General features: G+C 40.1%; 1 protein-coding gene across 2 annotated transcripts in view; it reads right to left on the reverse strand.

Moving 5' to 3' along the window:
* Nucleotides 1–20,532, reverse strand: part of LOC112059902 (uncharacterized) — an 88,406-nt gene that overhangs the window by 62,388 nt on the left and 5,486 nt on the right. For both annotated transcript variants that reach the window (XM_065556851.1, XM_065556850.1), the window contains exon 2: nucleotides 15,833–15,899. In XM_065556851.1, coding sequence (XP_065412923.1) covers nucleotides 15,833–15,899 — 67 coding nt within the window. The remainder of the gene's footprint in view (nucleotides 1–15,832; nucleotides 15,900–20,532) is intronic.

The following is a 20,532-nucleotide window of genomic DNA, read 5'->3' on the forward strand; positions in this document are numbered from 1 at the left end:
TTTCCTACAAGCTTCCACACCCACAACTCCCCAGCTAGGGCCAATTCTGCTTCATTGAAGTCAATGGGAATCTATCCATTTATTTTAATAGGAGCAGTATCAGACTCACTGTTACTGGGAATTTTATGAGAGTCAGAACTACAGGATTGGGCCCATGTTTAAAAAAAAGACTCTGTAAATACTGAAGACTATATTTTCCTCTGGAAGCATAAGAGAGAATGAAATGCTGTTACTGTAACAATGGCTGCTGGAGTCACTGGAGACTGACTGAACTACCCTATCATGTGACAAGGGTATGTCCTGTTTGTAACATGGGACTATGTCATCTGACTAATGCCAGGAGATAAAGACTGATCTCTTACCATACCTGACAAGTAAGCTAAATATATGGAGGGAAATTCAGGGAGCCTGAATTCCCTCAGCCTAGAAGGGAACCGGGCAGAAAACTGGAGGAGATGGTGGCTGAACTGCTGTTTTCCTAGAAACAAGTAATATTGCAGAGAAATCCAAGAGAGTAAAATCCTTTAACATACTGCTACTGCAGCAGGCACAGAGATATTGGAGATATGCAATATATTCCAGTAGGAGCACAAAAAGAACTTCAAACTGCATTCAAAAGTCATTCAAAAATGTCCAAGAATACTTTGATATACACAAGAACGTCACTTAGGGAAAGCACATATTCTTGACAAGAAAGAAGCTAAGAGCTGAGAGCATTAACCATTATGTTAGAGACAAAATAATAAAACTAAATCATGAGAATCTGAATAGTTAACAGAAGAATTAACTGGACACCAAATTATTTGTTGCTAAAAATTGATAACTAGGTCAAAGCAAGGTTATTGCGAGAAACTGACTTCACATTATAAAAAAACAGTGGATATTTCTAGAACTAGTGAAAACTATGCTGCCCCAAATGAAAGTGTTAGCAAGAACTGAAGTCCATCTAATTAAAAATCCATACGAAGGCAAAGAAACACAATACAATGGCAAACAAACAGCAGAGAACAGATTTATTTGCAATAAATATGGATGCAATTACAACGCAAGAGTATCCAGCATAAAGGATGTGATATAATGCTGCATGCAATTAAACAACCATTTTGCAAAAGTATGCTGCTCTTATTACTGTGTATTACAGCACTATCGAGATTGGGTTCCCATTCTGCTAGACATTGTACAATTCATAGTAAGAGACAGTCCTTGACCTGAACAGTTTACAGTCTAACTACACAAAACAGAAAGGAAAGTATCTCAGTTTTACAGATAGGGAACTAAGGTGAACAGGAGTTAAGTGACTTGCCCAAGACCACACATTAAGTCTATGGCAGAGTCTGGAACTGACCGCAGGTTGCTCGAGTCTCAGTCAGACTGCTTCAAATCCTTTCAGTACAAACTGCAAAGAAGTATAAAAGCAAAATGCATTCGTGCACATAGACCTGGAGGAATTCCATGTGTCCCATGAGGAGAAGACCAGTTTATAAAATCAGATGGTTAAGGTGTATATCTTGTCTACTGAAGAATATGAGGAGGTATTTAATAGACTGGATGCATTAAAGATATAAAACACCACACTGATATAGAATCTAGATTCCAACGTCCTGCCACAAATACACATATCATTTAAATTCCCATTAGCACTGAGAAATAAAGAAACAGTTTGACCAATTGCAGAACTATAGAAAGTTGGGAAAAGACTTCTTCAAGCAACCAGCACTGGAAGGAGCTAAATTTAATTAACATCCATACTAAAAAACAAAACAAAACTAGGACTCCAAGCTTGCAAAAACTTAATGCAAAGCGTGATGCTCACTATCATTAATGCCAGTGACCGCTAACAGCCATAAGGGTCCTTATGGAGGCAATGTGCTAGGAGAAAGAGACATCAGTAGAGGCTAGAGCTCCATGTCTTTACTGAAGAACTAAATCCCATCTTCCCTCCCATAACCCAGCCTTGCTCCTAGGATCTTTCAGGGTTTAAGAAACAAACAAACAAAAAAGATATAGGACCTTATTCTTCTCTAATCTATACCAGGATAAATCAGGAGCAACTCAACCAAAGTCAATAGGGGGTTACACGGGGAAGCAGGTAAATAGCTATTTGTAGGCCTCTAGAGTTTACTTTGCGAACAATTCTGACTAATTTAATCTTACCATCACTCAGTTCACATCTGGCTTCAATAGCTCTGTCAGCTCCTGCAGCGGGAGCACTTACCTGGGGCTCATGATATGCTCTGTGCTGATTCCTGAGCAGCAGGGCCGGCGCAACCCATTAGGTGACCTAGGCGGTCGCCTAGGGCACTAACATTTGGGGGGGCGGCGACCGTGGCGGCCGGATCTTCGGACGCCCCGGTCATCGTCAGCATTTCGGGGGTGGGACCTTCCGCTGCCTCTGTCGGGGGCGGCATTTCGGGGACGGGACCTTCCGCTGCCTAGGGCGGCAAAAAAGCTGGCGGCGCTCCTGCTGAGCAGCGTGGGCAAACTGACACAAATTCACAAACAACTTTGAAGGTTGCATTGCAGCATGGTGTCAAGTATCAGAGGGGGGTAGCCGTGTTAGTCTGAATCTGTAAAAAGCAACAGAGGGTCCTGTGGCGCCTTTAAGACTAACAGAAGTATTGGGAGCATAAGCTTTCGTGGGTAAGAACCTCACTTCTTCAGATGCAAGTAATGGAAATCTCCAGAGGCAGGTATAAATCAGTATGGAGATAACGAGGTTAGTTCAATCAGGGAGGGTGAGGTGCTCTGCTAGCAGTTGAGGTGTGAACACCAAGGGAGGAGAAACTGCCATTCCTGATATCTGACTTGTGTGAATGAGCCAGTGATGTTGTAGCTGATCTGGTTAGGTCCTGTGATGGTGTTGCTGGTGTAGATATGTGGTCAGAGTTGGCATCAAGGTTTGTTTCATGGGTTGTTTCCTGAGTTAGAGTTGTTATGGTGCGGTGCGTGGTTGCTGGCTCATTCACCTGCACGTCCACCAATGTTATATATGCCATCATATGCCAGCAATGCCTCTCTGCTATGTACACTGGCCAAACTGGACAGTCACTACGCAAGAGGATAAATGGACGCAAGTCAGATATCAGGAATGTCAATATACAAAAACCTCTAGGAGAACACTTCAACCTCCCTGGCCACACAATAGCAGATGTAAAGGTAGCCATCTTACAGCAAAAAAACTTCAGGACCAGACTCCAAAGAGAAACTGCTGAGCTCCAGTTCATTTGCAAATTTGACACCATCAGATCAGGATTAAACAAAGACTGTGAATGGCTATCCAACTACAGAAGCAGTTTCTCCTCCCTTGGTGTTCACACCTCAACTGCTAGCAGAGCACCTCACCCTCCCTGATTGAACTAACCTCGTTATCTCCATACTGATTTATACCTGCCTCTGGAGATTTCCATTACTTGCATCTGAAGAAGTGAGGTTCTTACCCACAAAAGCTTATGCTCCCAATACTTCTGTTAGTCTTAAAGGTGCCACAGGACCCTCTGTTACTTATTGCAGCATGGGAAAGCGTTCCGCTCTCTAGTGATCAAGACACTGCAGCTTGAATTAACAAGATGGTCAGGAAACAAAAACAGAAATAAATGAGAATTTTATAAAGCAAAGTAGTTTGTACATAACATACTAAAAATATCACCGTGCCCTGTTTGCATAGAAGTGCAGCTCACATTCAGCGTCAGGCCAGAGAAAAAGACAACATCTTTCTCTTATGACTTCCTGAAAAGCTCACTACTCTATATTTGTTTGATAATTGCTTTGAATCTAATATCATGTACTTCACTCTTCATCAACAGGAGTACCTCAGTGCAGAGAAATATGATTCTACCACATTGGAACAAAGGTAAGAAAAGGAAAAACAACAGATGTAATACTATTTGCATCTGTGAACAATATATGCTATTTTATTATGAGCTAAAGTAAACAGATGCATCTAAACTGCATCATAGACATAGAATCAAAATTCTTTGCTGGCTTCAAAGTTCCTAACCTTCATTTATCTTCCCACTCATATATTCATTTGTTGTTGTTTTTTTTAATCATTTATTTAGACAATGTAGAGTGTGCATTTGCAGGAAGTATAACAGTGGGTATGATACAGGACTTTGTCTTTTTTATCAGTTGTGATCAAATGATCAGCTTCTGGCTGTATATGTGTCCAAATTTAAAAGAAGGGAGGGAATGAGAAAAAACCCAAAGGGGCCTCCTGAATGAAGAATACTGATTCGTGTATACAGCATAACAAAAGGGGATGGTAAAAAGAAAGAAGATATCGGCACTCATTTACCACAAAATCAAGATATTGAAATTAATCAAAAAACCTTAGGACATGAAGAGAAGAAATTCTTTAACTGCCTATACACCAATGCTAGGAGCCTGGGTAACAAACAGGAAGAACTGCAATTGCTCATTTATGAGAATAAATTCTATTTAGCTGGTATTACTGAAAACTAGTGGAATGATTTGCATAATTGGAATGTTAAAATCAATGGTTATAATCTATTTAGAAACGATCAAGTGCACAAAAGGGGAGAGGAAGTGGTATTTTATGTCAAAAATGGCATTGCCTGTTTCTGAGTCACTTGTAACTCAGAAGAAAATGATCTTGAATGCTCAAGGATTAATGTCCTAACTAACTAATAAAGCACACGTTGGGGTATTAGTTAGTATCTGTTTCAGACAACCAAATCACACTAGGGAACAGAATGACTGGCTCCTTATGCACCTATCTTTAATGGGTAGGGAAAAAAGCTGCATGATCCATGGGACACTTCAATCTGAGTGACATAGGCTGGAGGTCTCATGCTGCCAGTACAAAAACATTCCTGGAATTTCTAAATATTATAGATGACCATTTCCTAACTCAAAAATTGTTGGAACTAACACAGGGGGATTTTGTATTAGACCTCATTCTAACAGATAAAAAGGAATTGATCACAGAACTAAAAATTAGTGGTATCTTAGCTTAGGTACAAATGATCATGACTTGATCACATTTATAATGTAAAAACAGAATAAAATCCAAACTCTCTCTCTTTCGCTATATATATATATATATATACTTGGTGCTTTAAAAGGTCCAATTTCACAAAGATGAAAACAGTTATGAGCCAAATCAGCTGGTAGGAAACATTTAATCCAAAAAAATGAGTGATAATTGGGAATTGTTTAAAAACACTTTACTAGATGATCAAAAAGCCATAATTGAGGAAGAAGGATATATATTGCTTAAAAAACGGACCTGCTTTAGAGGGAAAGTGAAGGCAGCGATAGATAGATAGATAGATAGATAGATAGATAGATAGATAGATAGATAGATAGATAAAACAAATGGAAGAAAGGGGCTGTTGATAGTAATGAATATAAATCAGAATCTATGAATTGTAAAAAACTGATAACGAAAGCAAAGAGACAAAAGGAGAAATCTATGACCAGCACAGTTAAGGACAATAAGAAGTTGTTCAATTACATTAAGAACAAATATAATCCTAACATGGTATAGAAATGGTAGAATTATCAATAATAATGCAGAACAGGCAGAAGTGTTCAACAAATATTTCTTTTCTGCATTTGGGGGGAAAAAACAGACAACACAGTCTCATCATATGATGATGGTAACACTCCTTCCCTTCCACTAGTATCTCAGGAGGATGCTAAACAGCAGCTACTTGCATGTAAAAGTTTTAAAAGAGCTAGCTGAGGAGTTTCCTGGATCATAAATGTCGATTTTCAATATGTCTTGGAACAGTGGGAAAGTTCTAGAAGACTGGAAAAAGCCAATATGTAAAAAAGGTAAGCAAATGACCTGGATAATTATAGGCCTGTCAGTATGACATTGAACTCAGGCAAGATAATGGAGCAGCTGATGCAGGACTCGATTAATAAAGAATTAAAGGAGGGTAATATCATTAATGCCAATCAACATGGGTATATGAAAAATAGATCCTGTCAAACAAACTTGATTTTATGATGAGATTACAAATTTGGTTGATAAAGGTAATAGAGTTGATTTAATATACTTAGACTTCTATCAGGTATTTGACTTGATACCACATGACATATTGATTAAAAAAACAGAACTATATAAAATTAACATGGTAACTGTAAATAGAAAATCTTCATCGAACAGGTGTTTCCAGTGGGGTCCTGCAGAGATTGGTTCTTGGCCCTATACTGTTTAACTTCTTTTACTTTAAGAAAACATAAAATCATCACTGATAAAGTTCGCAGATAACATAAACATTGGGGGAGTGGTAAATAATGAAGAGGCCAGATCACGGATACAGAGAAATCTGGATTGCTTGGTGAACTGGGCACAAACAAACAATTTGCATTTTAATATACATCTAAGAACAAAGAATATAGGCCACACTTATATGATGTGGGACAATATCCTGGGAAGCAGTGACTCTGAAAAGGATGAGGATTGTGGCGGATAATCAGTTGAAAATGAGCTCCCAGTGTGATGCTGTGGCCAAAAGGCCTAATGCGATCCTTAGGGCTGGTCTTCACTACAGGGAGACCGACGCTGCTACAATCAAAGCAGCAGGGGTCCGTTTAGATGGCAGAGTGCTCTCTGGTCGACCCTGGTATTCCAGCTCTCCGAGAAGAGTAAGGGTAGTCATCCGGAGAGCATCTCCCATTGACGCAGTGCAGTGAAGGCACCGGGGTAACTCGACCTAAGCTACGTCAACTCCAGCTACATTATTTACATAACTGGAGTAGCGTAACTTAGGTCGACTTACCCCAGTAGTGAACACAAGCCCTTAGATGCATAAACTGGGGAATCTGGAGTAGGAGCAGAGAAGTTATTTTATCTCTATATTTGGCACTGGTGTGACCACTGCTGGAATAGTGCATCCAGTTCTGGTATCCACAACTGGTATCCACGGAGCTCCAAATTAAGCTGCTTCCTCCATAGTAGGAAACTTGATGGAGGTGGTGGCAATGGTAACACTGCTACTTGCCATCTAGTTAAATCCCCCTGAGGCTCAAGAGGCATTCTATAATTGGCACAGTGAGAAATAATGTACATTTCTCTACCTCCCTTGTACCCGCTCTAGTGAATCTGTTCCCATGTTTGTAAAACACTTTGAAAGGATACCTTCTGAGTACTATTTACTAGAATACCTACATCTGCCAGCCAAATGGCTGCTTAGAAGGAAGTAGGTAACTGGCTGCAGGCTTTCAAAGTACCATAGTCCTGCATGTTGACTAAAGTTATAACCAGTCACAAAGTCATACATTAAGGGCCATTTTTTCATGGCTTCATACAAGCACTTTACCAGAAATGCATAACTTCAGTGCATTTGTGGAGCCACCCACCAGCGTGGAATGTAAGTGGAAGAAGAAATCATGGGCACAGTTCATGAACTGCAAAGTTGCCTAATCGGCCTAGTACTGCTCTCACCAACATCCATTTGACACTGGAATAACTGCACTGACTTCAGTGAAGTTACTCCTGATATACCGTGGGGTCCAGAGAAAAACCAGGCCTACACAAGCTGAAGAAAACTGACTTCCTCATCTTACCAAGCAAATTACACAAGTAGCCCATGGAAACAGTCCAGAGAACTTCCTCTGAATGAGCGTGTAACTCATTTAAGTCACTTAATGAGACAGGATAATAGCCATTATTTTTCACTTGGCCAGTTCATATTGTGACACTTAGAGGGAGTGAGTCTGTCAAGTTTTTGTCTGCTTTATTTGATTTTTCACCATACTGCCCCTGGCCTCTCTCCATTGTGCTGGGAGTGCATTAAGCATTGGAGGAGCAGTGAGGCTCAACCACTGTAGGGAGAGGCTGGAGATGGGGAATGGAATTACAGGCAGACAGCAGATTCTTTCTCCTAGCAGAACCAATTCTACTTGAAAGGTTTTGCTGTTTTCCTCTATGTCTTACATATATTTATATACCACACTACATGGAGGAGAATAGGATTTCTGATATTTCTGCTGAGATGTTGGGAAGAGATTGTTTTATGCATCTGTCCATGTTGAGACACATTTCCAAGATCTTAATTTTTAAGAGATTTTATATCTTTTAATCTGGACTCCTTCTAGACTCAAAACCTCCAACAAATGCCCAATATCTCCAATTAAATATATTTCAAAAGGCCTGCTTCACAATAACACTCCAGTTTATATGGTCCTTTGCACCAATACAAAAGGGGTATAAATCATTACCACTGTAACTGGGTAGCATTTTATACCCACTTTGCATTGGCATAAATACCTCCACAAATGCAGAACAATATTAAGTTGGGCCCAAAGTCTCTGTAAGCACCCCACTCTTTGGCAGTTTGTGAGTTCTTTCGGGATTAAAGTTTTATTGATCTTTTAGGTTTTTACAGGTATGGAACTAAATAGAAGACTCCCAATAAAATGAAAGGAGAAAGAGGAGAGGGAAAAATTAGATTGTCTAACTTGAACTGAAAGCACTTTGGGTCAGAGTCATGTTTGTGAAGGACCATAAACATGATGCTGCTATATGAATAAATGTTAATAAACAAAGACATTATTAAAATAAAATAATAGTCCTGGGGTACTGGCGGAGGATAGGGAAGAAATAACAGTCATGCAACACTGAACAATAGTATGCAATATGCTGTGTGGTACTTATACGTATAATAAAATATTAAGATGGCAAATATGGGAAGGCAAGCATTTAGAAATGGCAAAGACCTATTAGTTTATGTCAGCCAAGAAGAATGTAATGGAGGATCTTAGTAAGAGTGCAGAACTGCCAGCCAATACCTACAATCACAGTTCTCATGATCTTTTGACCTCACTGTGTATGACTGGATGTATTAATAAACTCTAGATACTGTCACTTAATTTCTAATGAGAGAATTATGGTTTATCACATCACTGTGAGAACATGCATTTATTACTCCAATTATAATAAAAAGGCACAATTTTTTCTAGTTATGGGCTGAGCAGCCAGGAGAGATTCCAGAAATATTGCAAGTCTTTTTTGAAAATGTAGAACGACTTCCAGGATCTACTGCCTTTGAGTGCTGCTGCAGGCACTTTTGCAGGATTGTGTGCATGTGCCATTCCTATTAGATGGCTAAACAGAGAATTTGGATTTCTAGTGGTCTTGATCTAGCAAGAGCCAGAAAAGCGGTTTTTCTACACCAAACTCACCTGTTCTTCAGCTGGTATAAATTAGCATAGCACAACTGACTTCAATGGAGCTATGTTGATTTATACCAGCTGAGAATCTGGCCCATTTTTAAAAAAAAAAAAAGTTTGGCCAGCATGAGAAACAAATTGTGTAATTGAGGGGAAGTGAGCTGAACAACATAAAAACTGAGATTCAGATAACAAAGATCAACATGAATTTGTCTTCTGGAGCTGTGGATAACGATAAAACTGTCAAACTGAAAGAATATCTAGTGAACAGAACTATCTGAGAAAAATGATTTAAAAGCATTTGATTTATGGAGGCATTTCTTTACTGTTACCTTTGTTTACTGTTACCTTTACTCAGCATAGCAAGTGTATTGAAGCGAAGGCACAATTATGCCACATATCTGCATATTCTTTAGATGGCGTTTTGTAGCATTTATACTCCATCATATTAAACAAATCTTTGCGTGGTCTCTACCATTTCTAACTCATAAATAGGTGCTGGTCATATTCAGCAGACTAGGTCATATATGACATTGGACAAGACTTCGTCCTGTGGAGGATGTTCTTGCTTCTTTTTCTCCTGCTGCTGCCCAAGCAAATGCTGTTGCCTTGACAACACAGGGCAATCTCAGGCTCCTCACGTGTCAATAGGAAGAAAGCCAAGTCTTTTCCACAAGAAACAGAACTGCTGAGAAACAAACAACTAATTACTGTCCAAGGACCTTGGATCATTTAATGGGGAACCTGCCAAAACAAGCATCGAGAATTCTATTAAAGTCATGTGATTTCAAAAAAGAGAAAAGGGCATCACCAATCAGTCAGATGTTGTGAAGGCCAAGACTATAACAGGATTCAAAAAAGAATTAGATAAATTCCTGGAGGATAGGTCCATCAGTGGCTATTAATGGATATTAGCCAAGATGGGCAGGGATGGTGTCCTTAGCCTCTGTTTGCCAGAAGCTGGAAATGGGCGACGGGGGATGGATCACTTGATTACCTGTTCTGTTCATTCCCTCTGGGGCACCTGGCGTTGGCCACTGCCGGAAGACAGGATATGGGCTATATGGGCCATTGGTCTGATCTGTTATGGTTGTTCTTATGTCCTTAACTAGGAGACGCAAACATAGAAGATCTGAGAGGTTGCAGTCACTTGAGGACTCAGTTACACTTGGGATGGCTATGTCCTTACATTATGGGCACAATTCGCCTCTTACATCAATTTCACACCCGCATAACTCCATTGGCCTTCAACTGAGGTACTCCTGTTTTACACCAGGGTATGGCCACACAAGTAACTCTTAACCCAGCCATTTTCTTACAAGGTTTGTTGTCTCTGCAGTAAGACACCTAAACCCAATAAGCTGGTAAAAGGCAGGAAAACCTTGAAACTATTGTGCAATTGCTCCAGGAATTTGGTGACAATCCCATTTCCCACAAGACAAGTCACCAGTGTACCATGTCCAGCTGATAACTGGGGAGGGCAACACCATCTCATTTCAAGCTAAGATTCAGGAGGACTGAAAGCAGAAAGAGTCTTTAAAACTGACTCTCCCAGTTACTCAGTGTATAAAGAGAGGAGATATGATACTGAATGGGAAAAGGTATCATTTTGTAATTAAATGCTTTGCCATTTATCCTGAGAGACAGGGTAAGAATGACCTTCTTTATATTGTATCTTGCATCTCATTTTTATTCTTCTCTAAATATCATGGACTACAACTCTTCTGCCAATGAAGACTGAATTAAAAAGGAGAGAGAGGGAAACACTTCACTAGAGAGAATGGTGAACAGAGACATTGATCATACTATCAGGGACAGATTTAGGGGCAGGGGACCCAGGTGAGTGCCTGGTGTGCTGGGCTTGGGCAGCACCGGGCTTACGGTGCTGTTTTTGTTGTTAGCAACAAAAGGGAAAATAGAATGTTTGAAGTAAAATGTTTCAGGTATTCTGTATGTAGTTTCATTTTTCACAACTCCCTAGAATGTTCTGGAGCAATGTAGAATCTCGTGGAACCTTCCAGACTTTCTGAGAACTACATTTTCCTTGAACCTCCTAGAATGTAGTCAGCCATGCCCTCGCGGGTGTATAAGAGGCAGGGCATTGCCAGTCAATCAATGAGAACTGTTTATGAACATTTTGAATGAGAATAAAATAAAGCTTCAGGACTGCTGCGGCCAAGGCTATGACAATGGTGAGAACATGGAGGGAAGAAACAGTGGTGTCCAAGCAAGGATCCTTGCACTGAACCCAAGAGCTTTCTTCTGGCCTTGTGGCTGCCATTCCCACAATCTGGTTGTGTCAGATGCAGCATCATCTTCTTTAGATTCATTATCTCTCTTCAATGCAAAGGATATACATACTGTTTTTAGCCTCAACTATCAGGTGGAAGATCCTCATGGATGATATTAAAAATGTGAAGCCGCTAAGTGACACCTGCTGGGAGAGCCTCATTGACAGCACAAGACCAGTGAGGTACCAAGCGACTGAAGTTTCCGACGCCCTGATGGAACTGGCACAGTCGAGTAAAGCCAAGGCCAGAATCCGACATAAGGTGCAAAGCCTGGCAAACCAGATCACTGACTTCAAATTTCTGGCCTCAATTGTGGTTTTGCATGATAGCCTGTTCCGAGTAAACATTGTAAGCAAGGCATTACAAACTCAGTCAATGAACATCGCGACCACTGCTACTTTGATGAGAAGCTGCCTTGATTTCATTGTGACCTACAGAGACAACCAGTTTGAAGATGCCATCACTACTGCCAAAGAAATGGTGGAAAACTTAAGAGTTGAGCCTGTCTTCAAGGAAACTCGTATTCATCGGAAGAAGACACAGTTTGGTTATGAGGGCAGAAATGAGGTGATGGTAAGCTCGGAAGAAAAATTCAAGAGGGAGGTTTTTTGCTCGCTCATTAACGCTGCTCGAGTGCCCATTGAAGAAAGGTTTGGACAAATGAAGCACCACAAAAAGACCTGGGGATGGTTGTATGACCTTAATAAGCTGCTGGCGGACAGAAAAACACTTTTGAATAATTGTATGAACCTTCACCGGACGTGACACATGTGGAATGTGTGGACATCAATGATAAAGATCTCTGTGTCGAATTGGACAACATCCGAGACGTTTTGCATCACAGGAAGCTCCAAGTTCTCCAATTCATTCATAATGCAGAGCTGAAGGACACTTTTCCTAATGTGTGGATAGCTTTGAGGCTTGTGCTCACGCTGCCGGTCACAGTCATGAGTGGCGAACGCAGCTTTTCTAAGCTCAGGCTCACTAAAACATATCTTCGATCGACGATGACCAACAAGAGACTGACGTCGCTTGCTACTTTATCACTTGAAAATCTGACACTGTGCTTCATTTGGCGAGGGCAAAGGCGAGAAAAGCGACTTTTTGACCTACAGGACTAGGGTTAACATTCTAAGGCTGTCACCTATTGTAACAATATTTACTACTGTCCAATGTTGGTGCACAGTTCAATTTCTTGATGTTAGTACATTTCAGTTATTCTTAAAATTAAAAAGTTTCTATAAGCTTAGAGGAAATGAATTTTTTTATTTGCTTATATATGGTATGAATAAATACAGATTTACAGATCCCAGCGTGAAAATGTATCATCTTATATGACAGGGATAAATCATGCATGCAAATCATGCATCAAAGTTGTGAAACGGGCTGCAAATTCAATAAAAATAAGATATTCAGAAGTTTAACAAATGCGGGGGGAGGGGGGGAGGGGAGAATGCTGAAGACGCTCCTTGTCTGGGGCACCATTTGGTTTAGAGCCAGCCTTGCATACTATACAGAGGAAGCCATGAACACATTATAAATTTACTGCGTTATAGCTGCAGAGTTTTTGCTGCATCCTATTCTTGGTTTGGGAGGTTCTTGGCCATGGAGTGGTCAGCTGTGTGGTTTTTCTAGCCCACAAATCTCACCAGATACAGTAAAAACCTATATTTGTTGAAAGCCAGTGTTTCTCTACAGAGATGCCAGAAACTCTGTGGTAATCTTCAGACTCCTCATGGCACCATGACTCTTTCAGCCTCCCTGCCCTGGGCTGGCCCATCCTGCACCTCCTTCAAAGGTGATTTAAAAGCCTGCAGAAGGAGTTTCTGTAAATTAATTAATATTGGTTAGAGGCCTGATTTTCAGAGTCGATGGGAGCTGTGGGTGCTTAGTACCTCTGAAAAAACTAGCCCTATTTGCAAGGTGCCAAGAGTGAACTTGATCCCTTGCAGAGGTAAGAAGGAATGACACACGCCCTGAAGAGTTTACAATCTAAATAGACAATAATACAGGCAAAGAAGGAGTATTTTGTGCAAATAAAGCAGTATAAGTCAGATCAAGGATCATACATATCATTTGTTTGATTTGGGGTTTAATTTCATTTTGTTTAGGAAAAGGATAGGCATAATCTAACATAAGTGTAACACACTGGCTTAGAACATATGATCAGGGCTCCTTTTGTGGGATGCTACTATGGGCCAGCCTGATATTTGCTAACAATCAATTGCTCCTTTAGCACAAGTGATATGGGTATGAGCTTTGGGTGATGAAAGTGCCTACTGACAACCATAGTGTCTGCATGTGTGCAGCCACTGTTTGTTACATAAACATTAATTAACTAGGGAAAATCCCTATGGCTTTTACTGTAGAAAATGTCTTGGTGGTTCTCCCTCAGCCCTGCCACACCCCCACTCTCAGCATCCAGCCGTACATCCAACTTCAGTTCACAGAGATATGTAGGAAGATAGTTGAGGGTAAGGGACTTGATAATACACTGCCTCTCTTTGTCAGATTTTAGCCTAAAGGAATGAATTTTGCACCCCTTTCATCACTATTCCCTGGAAATATAGGAGGGGATATGACCCTTTATTTGGACTAAGGTTGTAGAGTATGATACAGCATTACCATGGTTATAGAAAGCACTAGCCTCCCAGCTCAATCACGTCCAAATGAGTAAAACCATTTGAATTGGTGTTGATGGTACTACAAGATTTGCCACACTAGATCAGGTTATTTGTCCATTCAGTCTGGCATCCTGCCTCTGACAGGAGACAATCCTTGATGTTGCACAGGAAGGCAACCCCCACTTGGTTGATTGTGCCATGCTATATAAGGGGGTATAATGCATTCATGACTTAAATGCATGTATGATTGTCATCGTCTCCTAGTGTGGTCTCTCAAGGGGTCTCAGCTTCTCCTGACTGACTCTCCTTAGTTTATTCTCAGTTAGGTCGGTTCACTCCAATTAAATCTGTCAGCCCTTCACTCAGCCCTGTCAGCATTTCACTCTCCTGGCTGTTTTCTTGGAGGCAGCATGGGGCACAGCTGTCACCCCTTTTCTGTCCCAGGACTTTCTGCCTCCCTTTTCTTCTCTTTACTCTCCCCGGCCTTGTTTCCTCTATTGGTTGAAGCTGTGGCTGCCTGCCTCCATGATTGGCAGCTCTGGCAACTGCGTGGGGTTGTGATCAAGCTGCTTGCTTGTAAACAGAAGAGACTCTCCTCCCTCCTCTATCTATGCTCAGTATGGGGTTTGTAGAACCCACTACAATGATCTGTATTCTATATGGGATGGACATACTATGTTATCGAATAACTGGGTACCAGCTACATCGTAAACACAACAGCAATTACTTTCACATATAGGGCACAATTTGTTTCCCAAAGTAAATAGCAAGTAATAATTCTTGTCTCCAAGTTTGCACATAAGGGGAGGAAGGCAAACTTGTGCTGGGAAGCAGGTGATTGGCAGTAGCTAAATAATACTGTCTGGAAACTTACCCTGGTATTACGTGGAGTGTTGCAGCTCAGAGGACAAAACCCACCCACCTCTCTGCAGCGTCGCCTTCAATTCCTTTAATGTTAACAGCAAGAGAGCCAAGAAGGGCAAACTATATCTTCCTGGGCTACATGCAAGGGATGCACATTCGCTATGTTAGCCTGGCAGAGTTCAGAATCCAGCTTCGTAATAGCACAGGCTTTATTCTCCACACAAAATTACAGTATGCACTGTTCAACTGTGACAAGCTATCATACAGCATGCTTCCTTACTGCCTTACCCTATATTTCCCCTTCATTAACTTTCAGTATATCCATTTGCAATAATTCAGTATTAAAGTTGTATATCTGGTAGGTGTAGGTTTGTTGTTCAAAGTGACTAAAATATCTAGGTCTTCCCCCTCTGGTAGCTGATTTGTGCATTTTACAAAAGCAGTCTTCGCCCTCTTAAACCATTCATTTTCTTTTGTAGGATGTTTTTGTGGTTAAGGAACTGCACTGGGACTCAGGAGACTGGGGGTGAATTCCCTGCTCTGCCACAGACTTCCAGTGTGATCTTGGGCAAGTCATTTAAGTTTTCTGTTCCCAATCTATAATATGAGGGTAATAATACTCCCTTTTCCCTTACCCATTGTATGTCTTGTCTATTTACATAGTAAGCTCATTGGAGCAGGGACTGTCTTGCTATTTATATGTACCCACAATGGGGCTTAGGACTTCTAGATATTATTGTAATACAAATAAATAGGAATAGTGTGCGGCTTCTTTAGCTATTTTGAAATGCAGGAAACTGTTCAGCCAAGCAGAAAGGCTGCCGTAGCTGCACTCATTTAGGTAAAGAGCAGAACGTATATAGCTAATTCCCAAAAGATCTTTGTAACACAGGTCCCAGAAGAACTCACCAGAGCAGCCCGGGTACAGAAATGAATTTCTGTCAGACACATCCCAAATCAGGAGAAGTATCTCATTCTGTTGAAAAAACAGAAAAAGTAATTGGTACGTTTATAATCACAACCTGAAATACTGGAACTAAAAAGAGCACAAGAAGCAACATAGTCGAGTGGTTAAAGCATTTGACCGAGAATCAGGAAACCTGGTTCTACTTCTGCATCCAACAATTGCTGTGTAGCCTATGGTGAGTCATTAGATTCACTTTCAAGGTGGCCTTATCAGGTATTCTACCTACAAAAATATAGTACAGCTTAATCAATTAATGATTATGAACTGCTTTGAGATTCTTTATTGGAAGATGCCACATTAGTGCTAATAGAAGAACAGGAGTACTTGTGGCACCTTAGAGACTAACAAATTTATTAGAGCATAAGCTTTCGTGGACTACAGCCCACTTCTTCGGATGCAGAAGTGGGCTGTAGTCCACGAAAGCTTATGCTCTAATAAATTTGTTAGTCTCTAAGGTGCCACAAGTACTCCTGTTCTTCTTTTTGCGGATACAGACTAACACGGCTGCTACTCTGAAACCTGTCATTAGTGCTAATGAACCTCAAAACACTCTACAAATCTGTCTAGACTATGAATAAAGGTGTTTGAATAAATGGAATTACTGAACAGGAACACCAATGCTACTCTGGATAAACATGATGTATCAGTCTTTATCTCAACCAGGGCCTATTTCTTCACTGACTGTACCTTGCATTGTCATTTATACCAGTGCAAAGCAGGTGTCAAATGCAACCCAATCAGAAATCACCATTGTATTACTCCAGTTTTATACCTGTTTACAGAGGAGTAACTAGATTAATGCTGTGGTGATTCAGGCCCACTTTGTACAGGTGTACACAACAACACATTGTGCAAAGCAGTGGAGAATCAAGCTCTCTGTCTCTTCTCCAAAATTGCTAAAAGTAATTCTGCAGTAAGATAGCCACCTCTGCATAAATAACTATTTTTCTATGGTTTACAATTCTTTAATACAAAAATCCCTCCCTGTCAAAAGTGATCTATCAGAAATATTGTTATGGCTAACCATTTTCATGATGCGGTCGTCAGCAAGGGTTAAGTGCTTGAGTGGGTAAATTCTAACACATGGCTTTTTTAGTGAAAGAAGTAAGTTTCCCCTCACTGCTTCAGAAATGTGCTTTAACCTTGACCTTGAGGAATAATTTCTAGTGGTGAGAGAGCAGTTCAATCTCCTATAGTCAGTCTTTGGCTTCCCTCCTAAAACTCCGGACAAGGATACTAATCATTATCAGGTGTGAGAATGTTTTTTAATAAGTTTAGTGCTTAAGAGTCTATGGTATTTGTTAACCTAAACCAGATGAGTCCTAACTCCTCTGCATTTGCCTACTGCCACTCAACTTAACCAGGTCTGTAGTTACCTTTCAATTGACTAGTGTCAATGATAATAATGATGATACATTTTTATTTTTAGAGCATTCAAACGTGGCCTCTAAGCTCTGCACATGCACACACACATATAACTAATAACTGCACATTTCCAAAGGGCAACAAGTCCTTTTAGAAGAGTAATGAATACAAAAATCATTTTGTGCACTGCATGGGAGAGGTGCATTTCAAGATTTTCCTATATAGCTTCTATGAAAATTGGCCCCTAAGCAAGGGTGTGAGTCATTGATGAATACAGCTCTAAGGCTTCATGCTGTGCAGCAAGAGCTGTAAAAGACATTAGAGGAACACAGGGGCGGAGGAGGAGAGAGCGTGGGGGTTAGAAGGTTATTAAATAAAACCTAGCAATGGGTTTTACGTGAACACTTTCTGAATAATGTTTTGAAAATGTACCACCTTATCACTGGGCATAGATCTGACTGCGGTCTTGGTGCCCTCAACTGGCCGACGCTAACAGGGGCTATAAAGACAGTTCTCTACTTTCCTAGCCATAACTAAGGTCATGTCTGAACTACGAGCCCCTCACTGCTGAAAGTAAATCAATATACTATACTGGGAAAGTGCTGCTACTGTAGACACTCGTATACTGGCAAAGCTGGAGCCTACACCAGTATAATTATTCCACCATCCCTAAATGAAACAAGCCACACTGATAAAAGTGCAGTTATGCTGATTTAACTCTGTCTACATTAGGGCTTTTGGCCACATAGCCATGTCAGCAAAATATACATCACACTCCTAACCATCACAGCTATGCCAGAAAAACTTAAGCGTAGACCAGTCCTCAGAGATTCTACTGGAGACCATCATAGAGTAGAGAGGGATTGGGTCACAAAGTTCAGATCCAGATCCAGATCCAGACTTCCACAGTGTTCAAGAGTGTTTGATTTTGGTCCAGATTCTCTTTATTATGGAAGAAATAAAAGCTGGTACCAATTTGATTTCATTCATTGACTAGCAATTAATGCACGTTCTAGAATTGATACCACAACGATTCTGGATATTGAGTACATCACTTTATGGTGCAATCGGTTTCTACCTACTCAAGGAGGGAGTTACAGGGTGCAATAAAGAAATAATGTTTTTAGTTAATACAAGCAGAAATTACCACAATTTCTTCCTGATCCCTCATATTTACTTATATTCATCTCAAATCAGATAACAATGCCAGAACCTTTGCAGTGTCAGCCCTGCATTTATACTCTCATATCCTCCTATTCTTCTTCTCATTCCTGCTTTCCCCTTAATTTCATTTTCCCATTCTTGGCTTCTTTCATTTTCCTACCGCCTCAGTTTACCCATCTGTAAAGCAGGTCTAAAAATACTTCCCTTCCTGAGTGCTGTGAAGCATTTTGAGGTCACCACATGAAAGGAGCCATATGTAAAATATATTATCTTTTGGTTTATTTTTATTAACTTGCAATCCTGTAGCTTTGGTTTAAAATACTCTCCAGATTTAATTTTAAATGCCCTTAAAAGTAGGCAACAGCCTTTTAAATAAGATATTGTTTTTCCTGCTGACCTATACAGACTGCAGACATTTTTCAAGAAATGTCTACACATTTGTTTTTTCTCTCTGTTTACAGGTAACAAATTTACCTCCATAGTCATTATCGGAAGCCAAACCATCATGAAAAGCTTTATTTTCATGCATATGTGCAGTTTAATGCACTGAACATAATCAAAATCAGTAAGTCTAAAACTAGATTTTTATTAGATACAATAGAAACTTGAAATCTTTACAAAGCCGAATAACTGTGGTTTTGCAGTTATATATTTTGAACAAATGAACACAGTGGTCAGTGTAACCAAAGATTCAATCATTTCAGAGGGAGAATAAGCTGGGGAAATTGTTTGTCAAGTTATAGTCTTATTTTGTTCAAAATTACTTCTCTTTTCTTCCATAAAGCTCTAATACAGCACCCATAGTTTTTACCAGCAAGGAAGCATTTTCTATTTGTTTTTTTCACTAGGAATCACACTCTCCATTTTAAACAGAGGAGCTTGACAACTGAGTTCTTGTTAAAAAACAAACAAACACTGAAATATATAGACATGCAGCACCATCTACTGGATTAATATATTGAGTATAAATGCATGACAGATATGTACAGAATATATTTCCATAAGGCAAAGGTAGAAAACAGTCATACACTCCAAAGCTTATTATAGTGATGTATTTAGACAGCATCAGGGCTCAGATAAATCCATAGATATGGAATTTCCATGGATATCATGGAATAATACTTAGCACTGATTTCGCATATTATATTTTTAAGGCACTATATAAATAATACACACACAAAAGCTATGTTAAAAGAACATTACTAAGGTTGCAATATCAAGCAAATTAGGAAATTCCAGAATTACAATTTCCTGTGCAACCTTAATTCAGCTTCCTTGTGTCTATGCACTTGAATTACATGATCGGATACTATTTTTTTCCATGGGGGCCCTGTCTCATTCAATGCAGAGGATGAATGGTGCTCAGTTCATGAGCAGCTATTTAATAGCTTGTTTTCTTTTAATTATTCAGTGTGTGCCTCCCCCTATTCCCTGCACACTATTCAAACCCTGCTCTGAGGACAGAATTATAAACTTCCTCATAATATCTGAGTGTTTCACAAAAATTCATTAATTTTCACAACACCCTATTTTATAGACAGTGAATTGAGGTCCAGAGAGATAAAGGTTAAAAATGTCCACTAATTTTAGACGGACAATTTGAGATGCCTTAGCATTACAGAACACGTTAAGTGTTCAAAGCATAGCTCACATTGACTTCAGTTGCAGCTATCTCAGCACTCAGCACTTCTGCAAATCAGTCCCCAATGTATTAAGTTGGGCACCCAAAAATGAGGAACACACATTTAGTGACTATCTGTGAAAAGTTTGGTTTAGGTGATTTGCCTAGCATCACATAGGAACTCTGTGGCAGAGGCAGGGATAGAATGCAGTTTTCCAGGGGAGCATTCAATTGCCTTCACCTTGAGACCATCCTTTCTCTTCCTGCAGTCCCCTGCCTCATTCACTTCACAGCTTTCAATTTCGGCAACAAATAGAGCAAACATCCTACAAACAACAGCCTCCTTCAATAAACCATCCTGAGTGATTCCAAGAGCAGGTATAACCTGTCCACTGAATGAGGCAGGCCTCCTACGGAAAAAATAGAATATGATCATGTACTTAAAGACTGTATCACAATTAAAGCTGTATGAAAACTGGCACGTCAGTCCTT

Source organism: Chrysemys picta, chromosome 9 (assembly GCF_011386835.1).
Source record: "Chrysemys picta bellii isolate R12L10 chromosome 9, ASM1138683v2, whole genome shotgun sequence".
NCBI lineage: Eukaryota > Metazoa > Chordata > Testudines > Emydidae > Chrysemys > Chrysemys picta.